Consider the following 15,568-nt stretch of genomic DNA (forward strand, 5'->3'; position numbering starts at 1 on the left):
TCCAATGTGCATTTGTAGCCCTTCAATGCAAATAGCCCAACCCGCTTGACTGACTAGTAGCAAAATCCCTCCTCTTCATAGGAGAGGTTCATAGATGCTGGAATATTTTCTACTCTGATATAGCTTCTTTCCTTGGATCGCATCAACATGCAGAAATTTAAATGTCATGTGAAGAAACATCTTGCTGCACAACTCCCCACTCAGGTTTCTCTCTGACTCCTATCACACTAGCCCTTTACACTTTGATGGCAGTATGCTTTGCTTGGAGTAAACAAAGGTAAAAAATTAAAGTCTTAAAAAAAACAGAAAAAAATGCATTGAATTGAAAAAAAAAATTTCACACTTTGTTCAATTTAATTTAGCAAAATTGGTCATTCAATATTGTCTCCTTTTTGCTTTCTACAACTTTGTGCATTTTGAGTTGGTTAGATTAGAGTTGACCTTACTTGACACAGCATTCTCACAGTTTGTGGTGTCAGCCATTTTGATATAAACTGACTCATTGCTGATAATCTGCTGAATCATTCAATGACATAGTTTGATGATTTCTTTTTAATTTCTTGCTAGAAAGCGGAAAACAGTTTTTCATTAACATATTTTCAGACGTTGATTTAATAGTACAGCCACTGATACTCAGTATTAATGCGAGCATCCCTCTCTATTATGGGAGAAGGATTTACTAGAAGCCGGTACTTTATAAATAAACTAATGTGCTATTTTTTTTATTACAAAAATCAGTTACACAATTTTAATGATATTTTCAGTAAACAGCAACTGCAACAGTTTTTGGTCTCTTTATAAGGGAATTTGTTAGGACATACTGACATGAGGATACTTCCTTTAGAAGGTGCTAGATAGTGAACAGGTAAATCCATTAGTATATAATTTAGTTTGTTGAGAATAACAGAAAATAAAAAAAGCTAATAATAATCCTAAATTGAAAATTAGGTTGTGAGAAGGTATTAAAAATGAATATAATGTCACATAACTGAAAGAGAACAAGAGTAGTAAAAAAAAGGCAGTCCTTTGGGAAGCACACATTGGCATCAGACATGGAATGACATGGGCTGAAAAGATATAATTAATTAGTACTGGTTGGTTATTTGAAACAAACATCGCATCAAATAAATGACTGCTGTCTAACATTAGTTTTGAATTGAGTTAGTCTTTTTGAAAGCATAAATAGCTGCAATTATAGGATGACATACCCTCAGTCTAGAAAGATCACCACAAAAGCATATACAGAAGGAATGATAAGCAGCCAAGGTAGTAATAACAATTTGTGAACTGTAATATTTCTGTAATGATTATGGAAACTTGGTTACTGTATGTCTGACACAAAGTTGAAAGCGTAACATAAGTCCTAGTACTGTGAAACATTATGAAAAAGTTTGAATGTGATGCTTCATCCCCAATGTCTGGAACCACTGCCCCATTCCCCTCTAGTCCTTGAATGCCAATGCTTTCAAATCGTATGATGTTTGTTCAAATCTGTAATTTGCTGACTAATCTTAAAAACAACATTGCAATTGGATGATTGAACAAGAAAATATGTATTTTAGATTGCAGTTTATGAAAGTGAAAGCTGGCAAATTGATGATTTGGATAAACTTTCTCAAGTCACATCAACATGCAGTTCAGATGATTTTTGCACTAAATGTCCTGAGGTGTAAGTATTTACATAAGTTTTCATTTTGTTTTGATTTTCAATTTTATTATCGAGATCACTGCAGTGGGCTTCAATATTGATATTGTTTTGTCTTGTGGAGCGCAACCATAATGAAGTTGTTTGGTCACACAATGACTAATCAGACTATAGAGCATAGTAATTTCTCCTGGAATTTTTAAAGATTTTAAGTATAGCTCATAATAATGATTGAAATAAATAATAAAGCTAAATAACAATTACAGTTACAAAAAATCAAACAATAAAGGACACTATCCAGGGGGATTAACTCTACTTAACTCCAAAATTTGTCACGGTAGTTATTTCTCTTATGCATTATTACTATCACAGGATCAAGCCTGAATTGAATTGCAGAAAGAAAATTACGAAAATTGTCCAAAAGTGATTATTTTCTTTTCCTAGAAGCAAGGAATTATTTTCCATTTGAACATGTATAATTAAAAAAATAATTTCTTACCAGGGAAATACAATATAGTAAGAGATATTTAAATTTTTAAAAGCTTATTTATTATGAAATTTTTAATTTAAGGAAGCTAAAATCATATGTGCTTTTCTTTTCTTTAAAAGAAATATTTATTTACATTTAAAGATGAAAAATTTTTATTTATTTTTCAAAAAAATCTTTAAATGAGTTTTTTTTTAATTATTATGGTGAAATTTTACTTTTAACTGTATTAATTTTTAACTTTTTAGGGCAATATATTGCCATGTTTTATTGAAAAAATTAAAATAAAATCTTGTGAAAATCATGTATAAATGAAAGTTCGGGCAGAAAATAAAGTTTCCGTCTTTATAAACAAGTAGGTACTAGCTATAAAAAAACACAAATAAACTATAGCTCAAGTTTATATATGTGCAGAAGGGATATGAAGAGAAACTAGTTGTTGAACAGTTTTAATTTGTCATTTCACATATATGGTGTAACTAGTATAACTTGTTTTTATTATTTTAGTACTCATGCAGAGAAGGCACTGTACTGAAATAATAACATTATTATTTAGAAACATATTCTTAGCATAGGGAGAGAAGGGTGTTTTATAATTCTTCTGTACTTTCACCTACTAATTTAACAAAGAAAAGATTCCATAAAATTGGGAAATTTAACTTAAAAATACTATTAAAAAATACTATTAAAAGATACTACAATACCTTCTCTACATCAGCACCATCATTTTTTTAAGCACGATTTTAGCAAATAAAAAGTTTATGAGCAGTGTCAAAACTCATTTCACTAAATAATTTATGTGATTGAAATAGGAATTTTATTCATTTATTTGGTGTAAATAAGCTTTATTAGAAAAACAGCTTATATCTAGACTGTTCTATTTTATTTGAGATCTCATTCTAAGTTTTAAACTTCCTTGTGTTTGCCTCCTCCCTTGAGGCTCTCATTCACAAATATCCGTGGGCTTAGAACTAACTTAGCTGATGTTGAAGCATTTCTCTTAACAAATACCCCGGATATCTTAGCACTAAGTGAGACTAACCTACACTCCTCCATTCCCTCTAACCACTTTAACATGCCTGGATATCTCCCACTCTGCCGTAAGGACTCTGACAGACATATGCACGGACTTGGAGTTTACATTCGTAATACCCTTCCCTTGACTAGAGAAACAAACCTAGAAACAGATGATCAAGCCTTTATGTGCTTTAGACTAAACGTGCAACACAGTATTAGCTACTATTATTTTCTCTACCGCTCTCCCTCGACTCAGGACTGCTCCATAATAAACAAAGTATCTGACAGCATAGACACGGCACTGTCCCTCGACACTAGCGCACAAATACATGTGTTTGGTGACTTTAATGTCCACCACAAAAACTGGCTTGGATTCTCTACTCACACAGATGCAGCGGGCAGCACAACCCATAGCTTCGCTATATCTCACTCCCTATCACAAATTGTTACGTTTCCAACCCGTTTCCCTGACCAGGAAGAACAACACGCATCACTTCTAGATCTGTTTTTGACCACAGTTCCCGATGACTGCATAACGAAGGCCCACAGCCCACTCGGGAACGCTGATCATGCAGTGATAATGGTTAAAATCGCCCTAAACTCTACACCCAAAACTGAAGAGCCAGTGCTCAAAACAACAAGATATTATAATAAGGCTGACTGGGAAGCCATCAGGGAACTAATTAGAGATGCTCCATGGAAAAATATTTTCTCTCTCCCTGCTGAACAATGTGCAAACGAGACCACTGACTGGTTCAAAACTGCAATCGAAGCGCATGTTCCCATGCGGAAATTTTATAGTAAGCCCCACTCTCCCCAATGGTTTACGTCGACTTGTGCAACTGCCATTACTCAAAAGCAGCATGCATACCGTAGGTTTAACCGACATAAGTCCAGTTTAAACAGACTGAAGTATATAGAAGCTAGAAATAACGTTAAGAAAGAAATAGCGACAGCTAAGAGAGAATTTACGGAAACCACTAAAAAGCGCATCGAAGCACAAAAACTAGGAACTAGAGACTTCTGAAAAATCTACAACAGTGTAGTAAATAATGGGCAATCAACAATTCCCCCACTAACCAACAATCACGAGGTTGTCTCCTCAGCAACCGACAAGGCTAACATGCTTGCCAGTCGGTTTGCCTCAAACTCCACACTGGACCCTTCCAACCACCCCCTACCTGACTTTCCTATGCGGACAGACGCCACACTAGACGATCTGAAAACCACCCCTGCTCAGGTGCATGCTATCATAAAAAACCTTGACACCTCAAAAGCATGTGGACCCGATCTTATCCCAGCTGTGCTATTAAAACAGTGCTCAGCCGAAGTAGCTCCAGTTCTCTCCAAACTCTACAACAAATGTCTTAATGAAGCCTGCTTTCCAGGCTGTTGGAAAACTGCTTCTGTTGTACCAGTATTCAAGAATTCTGGCGAAAGGACAGACCCATCAAATTATCGCCCCATTAGCTTCCTCCCACTTTTTGCCAAAATATTTGAGACCATAATTAACCATGCTCTAGTCCATCATCTTACAGATGCTAAACTACTGACTGACAAACAATATGGATTTAGACAAGCCCGTTCCACAGCAGACATCCTCACTGTGATCTCTGAACGTATATACCATTCACTGGACAAAGCGGGGGAAGGAAGAGCGGTAGCTCTAGATATATCTAAGGCTTTTGACAGGGTATGGCATGAGGGTCTCCTCAGTAAAATCAGATCATACGGTATCACTGGTAGAATACTTAACATAATTAAATCCTTCTTGAATAAGAGAAAAATCCAGGTAGTCCTCGACGGTCGCACATCTAAACAATATGATATAAATGCGGGAGTGCCCCAGGGTTCTATCCTTGGACCTCTATTGTTCCTGATATTCATAAATGACCTCCCCGACAACATTGCCTCTGAGATGGGTATATATGCTGATGACACTACACTCTATGGCAGACACGACAGGAAGACGAATGAACACATTTCTAAAGAAATGGCAGAAACACTAGAGGAAGACCTCCAATCTGTAGTGGAATGGGGACAAAAGTGGTTGGTCGCGTTCAATGCTGCCAAGACTAAACTAGTCTCATTCAATAATTACAAGAAACCCTCTCTACCACCCATAGCAATGGCCAACGCCTCTTTATCTGAGAGTCCATCTTTCAAACTCCTTGGCCTAACGTTCACAGGAAACATGAGTTGGAACAATTACATTGAAGGCATTGCCAGGGCCGCTGCAAGAAAGGTAGGCTCTCTCTACCGTGCTAGAAAACTACTAACACCCGAAAGTATCCTGTACCTCTATAAGGCCACCATTCGCCCATGTATGGAGTATTGCTGCCACATCTGGGCTGGTGCATCTGCTACTAGTCTCTCGCTCCTTGACAAGGTTCAAAAGAGAGTCGCAAACCTGATAGGCCCTGAACTGGCATCTAAGCTTCAACCTCTGTCCCATCGACGAAATGTTGCATCCCTCTGCCTTTTCTACAAGTATTTTAGTGGTGAATGCTCTGACGAACTGCAATCACTTGTGCCCCCACGACGCGAGCACCCTCGACAAACCCGACAGGCTACTAGATCCCACCCCCACACTGTAGCGGTCCCTAGATGTAAAAGATCTTTTTACTCCAATAGTTTCTTCCCCAGAACCGCAAGACTCTGGAATTCCATTCCAGGTCCCTGCTTCCCCAACAGTACTGACATGCAGAAGTTCAAGTGTAACGTGAACCGACACCTTGCTGCCCAAATCCCTACATAGTACCCCAGTAGTTGTTGCCCCTGATAGTAGCCCCCTACACCAAAGTGGCAATTTGCCTTGTTTGGGGTGAAAATGTAATAAAAAAAAAAAAAATTAAAAAAAATATACTAGCAGTTCTGCCCGGCTTTGCTCGGGCCCTATGTACTGTTCATAAGGTTATGTATGTGCATATGTATATATTAAAAAGTGTGAATATGTAAGTAATGCCTTTCTGTATAATAGTCTTCCTTAACGACAATAGAGAAAAGAAGATAGACATTTTCACTTTTATACCTATATAGACAAATAGATAGATTGGATGCAATATATAGTAATGATTTAAAAAGTATAAAAAAAAGACTCACGCGCCACCACCGAGAATCGAAACCAAAACATTCAGCTCACGATTTATTTTGCCTCTGCCGTCAATGACTGGGCTATGAAAACATGTTTATTGCAAGGCTACAAATTAAAACATGAACCAATAGCTACTTCGTTATGCATTCGTAATGCTGACGTTCGACCTTCACCTGGTAAATTTCATTTTTGTTAATTTTCACACTTTTGCACCAATTTTTCCGGGCTAAAACCCAAATATAAAGTTTTGCATGGATTCAAATCTATATATCTATTAGCATTTCGGCCCGGCGTTGCCCGGGTGTTTTGATGTGTATGCTGAGAAAAAAAAAAAAAACGGTCAATTTTTTTAAACTTTGACCCCTATTATGACCCTTTAACATTTATTGTTTTGGGCTCAAATCAAGTTATTAAGTTAGATCCATGTGCAAGGAACCTACATCTAAAATATCAAGTGTTTAGACCCAAAATTGTCGGAGGAGTTTGGTAGAGTTCTCAAAGGTCAAATCGTTGAACTTTGACCCCTTAACAGCCAAATTTTTGGCCAAACCCCGATCACATAGATTTTCCCAAATCTCAGTACACTGTATATCAAATTTTGAGCCTGTAGACTATGAATTGACAGAGTTATTGCATAGGGAAATGTACACAGACACACAGACACGTTCACTTTTATAGATGTATAGACTAGCATTTCAGCCCGGTGTTGCCTGGATGTTTGAATGTGTATGTTGAGCAAAAAAAAAAAAAAGTGGTAGTAGGAATGCAGGCTCGAACCCATACTGCAAAGGAGGAAAAGAACGGGTTGCTGTTACGACCACCGCCAAACCGGAAGTGACAAAGGTTTTAATTAAGGCTAGACAATCAAAGGGAGAGGATGACTTTCAAAAATATCGACGAAAAAAGTGACCCCCCCCTAGAAAAGTGTCCAGTTGAAGGTGAAAATATTAATGTTTTTAGCCAATTTTTCGAGATTTGTCGTCTGAAGAGTCGAACTTCAGAACAATACTGAACCTGTGAAAATCCGTCGCCTCTGTCGAAAGTTTTAGGCAGACATGCAAACATACATACATGTATGTAAAATTTCAAATGTTTAGACCAGAAATTGTCTGAGTAATTTGGTAGAGACCGCTATTATGATCCCTTAACATTTATTGTTTTTGGCTCAAATCAAGTTATTAAGCTAGATCCATGACCAAGGAACCTATATCTAAAATTTCAAGTGTTTAGACCCAAAATTGTCGGAGGAGTTTGGTAGAGTTCTCAAAGGTCAAATCGTTGAACTTTGACCCCTTAACAGCCAAATTTCTGGCCGAAAAAGGGTGACAAAGATTTTCCCAAATCTCAGTACCATGTATATCAAATTTCGAGTCTGTAGATCTAAAATTGATAGTGTTATTGCGTAGGGAAATGTACACAGACAGACACAGAGGTACACACACAGACACGTTCACTTTTATATATCTACTAGCATTTCATCCCGACGTTGCCCGAGTGTTTGGATGTGTCTGTTGAACAAAAAAAAAAAAAAGAAAAAAAAATAGTGGTAGTAGGAAGGCAGGCTCGAACCCATGCTGCGAAGGAAGAAAAGAACAGGGTAAAAACCTGACGTCTATGCTGTTACGACCACCGCCAAACCGGAAGCGAATTTTCTCAAATTAAGGCTAGACAATCTAAAGGAGAGGATAACTTTCGAAAATATCGGCGAAAAAAGTGCCCCCCCCCCGATAGAAAAGTACCTAGTTGAAGGTGAAGATATTAATATTTTTAGCCAATTTTTCGATATTTGTCATATGAAAGGTCGAAGTTTAAAACGATACTGATTTTGGTAAAATCCGTCGCCTCTGTCAAAAAGTTTTAGGCAGACATGCAAGCATACAAACATATATTTATATATTGGTAACTAAAAACTTTTGATGAAAAAGCTTGCCATATCTCTGAATACCCGTTTATGTAAAATTTCAAATGTTTAGACCAGAAATTGTCTGAGTAATTTGGAAGAGACCACAAAGGTCATTTTTTTTTAACTTTGGCCCCTTTTTTTACCCTTTAACATTTATTGTTTTGAGCTTAAATCGAGTTATTAAGTTACATCCATGTGCAAGGAACCTATATCTAAAATATCAAGTGTTTAGACCCAAAATTGTTGGAGGAGTTTGATAGAGTTCTCAAAGGTCAAATCGTTGAACTTTGACCCCTTAACAGCCAAATTTCTGGCCGAAAACGGGTGACAAAGATTTTCTCAAATCTCAGTACCTTGAATATCAAATTTTGAGTCTGTAGACTATGAATTGACAGAGTTATTGCGTATTGAAATGTACACACACGGACACACAGACACACACACAGACAGACAGACAGACACTTTCACTTTTATATATATATATATATATATATATATATATATATATATATATATATATTGTGACATAACCTTTAAATTGGATTACGTATTTAAATAAAAATTGAAATATTCAATTTGAAGCCAACAAGAAATGTATCGCTTTTTTATTACTTTTATCACCAAGGCAAAATGAGCATGATCTAGAAGAGAGAGAGGGGAGGGGAGGAACAGTTAGCGAGGTGACCTCGGTCAACGACACATTTTATGACTCTTGCCAGTCGCTAAGCACAAAGAAAGAAAAGAAAGGGATAGGAAATGTATTGAGAGGAGAAGAGAGAGAGACAGGGGAGGGAAGAAAAGAAAAGAGACCTTTTGGTAAAACACAGATCCCGCCTGGCCATCGTGCCAAGAGGAGGTGGAAAAATTTCCACTACTTCACCAAGCGACAGATACTGCCGGGCCTTTGTGCAGAGCAGGCGTGTAAAATGCCCACCCGACAGTGACAGAGAAGCAAAGAAATGGCTTGAAACCATCAAAGGAGATAATGCCTGGGAGAAACTACATATCAACAGCGAAAGGAGGTGACGTCGGCAGCGATAAACGGCAAACTTTATGAATATGTGTTTTAATCCGGAGGGACGGATATTAAAGACATTTTAACCAACCACCTGAAAACAAAAGGAAAAGAGAAAAGAAAAATAAACTCAGTAAGTCATCTTCGTGAATCTCTCTCTCTCTCTCTCGTATACAAGACAACGAATTCATTTTGCCATCATTTTGTTTGGACTGAAGATATATTTTTTTGTTTTGATATATTTGTCGTTGGTATTTTCAGATAGTAGATAAAGACACCCCTTTCCAAACCCTCGTAATTTATTTTATTTTTTATTTAATCTCATCCCCTCCCCACCATAGTTTAGTGTTTTATAATAAAATTTAACTTTGAAAGTTACCATTGTGTGTCGTGTTTCCGTTATTTTATACGCTGTTCGTTCGTCTATTGCATATTTCCGGTTTTCAAAGAGTCTCCCCATATTTTTATTTCAGCAAGGTGTACCAAACCCAGGGCACACGTGTTTTAACATTTAATTGCATTTCATGAATGTGCTGGTGTTATTTTGTTTGCATTTTTTTTTATTAATAAGAATTCGTAATAATAATAATAATTATATATATATATATATATATATATATATATATATATATATATATATATATATATATATATATATGTTTTGAGAAAAATAGAAAAACCGAATGAAAATAATCAACGTTTCGTCCTTATTTCAGAGGACATCTTCAGGATATTCAAATAAAAATGCAAGAAAAGAAAAAGTCATAGATCATACGAAAAAGAGAACAGTTTTTGAATCCTACCCCTGTCGGGAAGGACAAACATATGTGTGCGTATGGGAAGGTTGGGTTGTTCAATGTCTATATATACACTTTTAAAAATACGTTAAATAAATATGTACACTTTTTTTTCTGTAAACTTATTCATTTTGTTAAAATATTTCAGGAAAAACGGTTAGCCAGGATGAAGAAAAAAACTGGTAAAAAAACGTAAATGAAAGTTTTTTTTGTTTTTGTTTTAAATAAAGAATCGTAGTTCAATTGGATTGTTTATTTTAAAATAAAAAATCCACTGGACCACAATGTTAATTGCGAAATCACGTTGGAAATTGATTTATTCAAATTCCAAAAATAATGCTTGAAAGTTTGTGTGAATAATTTTTAGGTTGATTATCTGCCAAAAAAGAAAACAAAATAAAATTATTTTTTTTTTAAAGTTAGTTCCCAGGGGAAATAACTCACATCGGTTTATAAAAAATCGATGTCGGTAAAAATAAATTAAATTAAATATGTTATCAATATAAATCGAATTTAAATAACAAACTTAAATAGATCATTTAAAACAATTCTCTCACTATAAACAATAGCTAACATACCGCTATTTAATAAAATCGATTTTCCTTAATGTGATATGCAAATGAGGTCACTCCTTGCAAGAATCATACAAAAATATATAAGAATGAACGAAATAATAAAGTAATGGGCCTTTTGTATATATTAATCAAATTGTGAAAAAACAAACAGGAATACGAAGTTAAATAAATAAATTTATATAATTTTTAGAATGTGAGAGAGAATATATGATTATTTCCACAGCCAGACAACGCTGCAATGGCTCTTATGAGCTGCAGCGTTGTCTGGCTGTGGAAAAAGAAAATATATATATACGAGGGGCCGCAATAAGTAATGCCCCTGACCCACTTTCAGTTGTCTGATCTAGCTAAAATTTTGCATGTGCAATGATTTATATCTCTATGGGTTATGTGGCAAATTACAGCTCTGAACTAATTGTGGTTTCTGTTTTACAGGTGTTTGAACTGAGTCAGATGTGAAATGGAGCCTGTTGAATGTCGAGCAGTGATCCGGTTTTTGTATTTGAAAGGACGCACACATGAGACTTTTGATGAAATGAAAGAAACTTTTGGTGATAATACCCCATGCCCCATCATATGACCTTGTAAAATGCTGGCATCGTGAATTCAAACATGGCCGGAAGTCTGTGGAAACAGCTGCCAGACCTGGTCGCCACCCTTCTGCCATTTATGAGGCATCTGTCCGTCAAGTTGAGGCTGCCATTTTAGAAGATCAGCACATTACTATTCGCCAAATAGCCCAAGATGTTAAGATTAGTGCAGGGTCTGTGGAAACTATCATTCATGACCATTTGCATATGCATAAGGTGTCTGCCAGATGGATTCCCAGGTTGCTCACACCATTCCAGAAGCGAGAACGCATTGAGTGCTCGAGGATGAATTTGAAGATGTGCCAAGAAGATGAGTCAAAGTTTTTCAAAAGACTGATTACACAGGATGGGATGAAACCTGGGTCTATTACTATGATCCAGAGACCAAAGCCCAGTCAATACAGTGGAAGCACTTGGACTCACAACCTCCAAAGAAGGCAAGGGTGCAGCCTTCCACTGGCAAGGTCATGCTCACAGTCTTCTGGGACCGGGACGGAGTAGCGATGACAGATTTCCTGGCAAGGGGTACCACAATTACAGGAGCCTATTATGCTTCACTTTTGAGGAAATTAAGGAAAACTAGCAAAATCAAGAGGCGGGGCAAGATCAGCAAAGGTACCCTCCTCCTGCAGGACAACGCTCTGGTCCACAACTTGCATGTCGCCAGATCAGAAGCATGGGCATGTGGTTATGAAATCCTTCCCCATCCTCCCTACTCTCCTGAACTTGCACCCTCTGATTTTCACCTCTTCCCAGCCATCAAGTTGTTTTTGAAAGGAAAGCGTTTCCCAGATGATGCAGCCTTGATTTCTGAAGTCACGTCATGGAGGACCAACCTGGGGTGTTCTACAAAAACGGTTTCCAGAGCTGCATCAAACGATGGGAGAAATGTGTAACTCTGGGTGGTTCCTATGTAGAGAAAGACTAATAACTGTGCCGAGTTTCGCTGCTCTACTGCTATGGGAAGTGGGTCAGGGGCATTACTTATTGCACGCCCCTTGTATGTATATATATATATATATATATATATATATATATATATATATATATATATATATATATATATATACATATATATGTATATATATATGTATATATATATGTATATATATGTAATTATTAATATACATATATCATTAATATAACATTAATATCATTATAAATATATCATTAATATAACATTAATATTAATATAAATATATTATTAATATAAGATTAATATTAATATAAATATATCATTAATATAAGATTAATATTAATATGAATATATTCATTAAAATAATATTAATATTAATATAAATATATCATTGAAATAAGATTAATATTAACATAAATATATCATTAATATAAGATAAATATTAATATAAATATTTCAATAATATAAGATTAATATAAATATATCATTAATACAAAATTAATATAAATATAAATATATCATTAATACAAGATTAATATTAATATAGATATATCATTAATATAAGATTGATATTAATATAAATATATCATTAATATAAGATTAAACTTAATATAAATATATCATTAATAAAAGATTAAAATTAATATAAATATATCATTAATAAAAGATTAATATTAATATAAATATATCATTAATATGAGATTAATATTAATATAAATATATGATTAATAAAAGATTAATATTAATATAAATATACCATTAATGTAAGATTAATATTAATATAAATATATCATTAATAAGAGATGAAATTAATATAAATATACCATTAATATAAAATTAAATTAATATAAATATATCTTTAATATGAGATTAACATAAATATAAAACTATCATTAATATAAGATTAATATTAATATAAATATATCATTAATATAAGATTAAAAATTATATGAATATATCATTTATATGAGATTAATACTAATATAAATATATCATTAATATAAGATTAATATTTATATAAATATATCATAAATATATGATTAATATTAATATAAATATATCATTAATATAAGATTAAAATTAATATAAATATATCATTAATAAAAGATTATTATAAATATATCATTAATATAAGATTAATATTAATATAAATATATCATTAATATAAGATTAATATTAATATACATATATCATTAATATAACATTAATATTAATATAAATATATCATTAATATAACATTAATATTTATATAAATATATCATTAATATAAGTATAATAATGATATAGATATATCATTAATATAAGATTAATATTAATATAAATATATCATTAATACCAGATTAATAATGATATAAATATATCATTAATATAAGATTAATATTAATATAAATATATTATTAATACAAGATTAATATTAATATAAATATATCATTAATACAAGATTAATATTAATATAAATATATAATTAATATAAGATTAATATTAATATAAATATATCATAAATATAACATTAAACTTAATATAAATATATCATTAATAAAAGATAATATAAATATGAATATATCATTAATAAAAGAGTAAATTAATATAAATATATCATTAATATAAGATTAATATTAATATAAATATATCATTAATTTAAGATTAATATTAATATAAATATATCATTAATGTAAGATTAAATTAATATATATATACCATTAATGTTAGATTAAAATTAATATAAATATATCATTAAAATAAGATTAATATTAATATAAATATATAATTAATATAAGATTAATATTAATATAAATATATCATTAATATAAGATTAATATTAATATAAATATATTATTAATATAAGATAAACATTAATATAAATATATCATTAATATCAGATTAATATTAATATAAATATATCATTAATATAAGATTAATATTAATATAAATATATCATAAATAAAAGATTAAATTAATATAAATATATCATTAATACAAAATTAAATTAATATAAATATATCTTTAATATGAGATTAAAATTAATATAAATATATCATTAATATAAGATTAATATTAATATAAATGTATAATTCATATAAGATTAATAATTATATAAATATATCAGTAATATAAGATTAATATTAATATAAATATATCATTAATATAAGATTAATATACATATAAATATATCATTAATATAAGATTAATATTAATATGAATATATCATTAATGAGAGATTAAATTAATATAAATATATCATTAATATAAAATTAAATTAATATAAATATATCTTTAATATGAGATTAAAACAAATATAAAACTATCATTAATATAAGATTAATATTAATACAAATATATCATTACTATAAGATTAATAATTATATGAATATATCATTTATATAAGATTAATATTAATATAAATATATCATTAATATAAGATTAATATTAATATAAATATATCATAAATATATGATTAATATTAATATATATATATGCTTAATACAAGATTAAAATTAATATAAATATATCATTAATAAAAGATTATTATAAATATATCATTAATATAAGATTAATATTAATATAAATATATCATTAATATAAGATTAATATAAATATACATATATCATTAATATAACATTAATATTAATATAAATATATCATTAATATAACATAATTATTAATATAAATATATCATTAATATTAGTATAATATTAATATAGATATATCATTAATATAAGATAAATATTAATATAAATATATCATTAATATAAGATTAATATTAATATAAACATATCATTAATACAAGATTCATATTAATATAAATATATCATTAATATAAGATTAATATTAATATAAATATATCATTAATACAAGATTAATATTAATATAAATATATCATCAATATAAGATTAATATTAATATAAATATATCATTAATATAACATTAAACTTAATATAAATATATCATTAATAAAAGATTAATATAAATATAAATATATCATTAATAAAAGAGTAAATTAATATAAATATATCATTAATTTAAGATTAATATTAATATAAATATATCATTAATGTAAGATTAACTAAATATATATATATATATACCATTAATGTAAGATTAAAATTAATATAAATATATCATTAATATAAGATTAATATAAATATATAACTAATATAAGATTAATATTAATATAAATAGATCATTAATATAAGATTAATATTAATATAAATATATTATTAATATAAGATTAACATTAATATAAATATATCATTAATATAAGATTAATATTAATATAAATATATCATTAATATAAGATTAATATTAATATAAATATATCATAAATAAAAGATTAAATTAATATAAATATATCATTAATATAAAATTAAATTAATATAAATATATCTTTAATATGAGATCAAAATTCATATAAATATATCATTAATATAAGATTAATATTAATATAAATGTATCATTAATATAAGATTAATAATTATATAAATATATCATTAATATAAGATTAATATTAATATAAATATATCATTATTAT

At 30.4% G+C, this 15,568-nt stretch overlaps 1 protein-coding gene across 7 annotated transcripts in view; it reads left to right on the forward strand.

Annotated features, from left to right (window-relative positions):
• The window catches only part of LOC145267163 (metabotropic glutamate receptor 5-like), a 138,818-nt gene that overhangs the window by 107,554 nt on the left and 15,696 nt on the right, over positions 1-15,568 (forward strand). For 4 of the 7 annotated variants that reach the window (XR_013864831.1, XR_013864833.1, XM_080123213.1 and 1 more), the window contains one exon: positions 1,563-1,669. The exons of 1 other annotated variant lie outside the window; for it this stretch is intronic. Coding sequence is in view for 2 of the 6 variants with exons in the window: in XM_080123213.1 (XP_079979339.1) it covers positions 1,563-1,669 (107 nt within the window). In the remaining 4 variants the exon portion in view is untranslated. Of the gene's footprint in view, positions 1-1,562; positions 1,670-10,106; positions 10,151-10,968; positions 11,739-15,568 lie in introns of those variants that run through there. 2 more of the 7 variants (XR_013864829.1, XR_013864830.1) reach the window with 2 other exon arrangements.

This window comes from Euprymna scolopes, chromosome 42 (genome assembly GCF_053919585.1).
Source record: "Euprymna scolopes isolate OS-2025 chromosome 42, ASM5391958v1, whole genome shotgun sequence".
Classification (NCBI taxonomy): Eukaryota; Metazoa; Mollusca; class Cephalopoda; order Sepiida; family Sepiolidae; genus Euprymna; species Euprymna scolopes.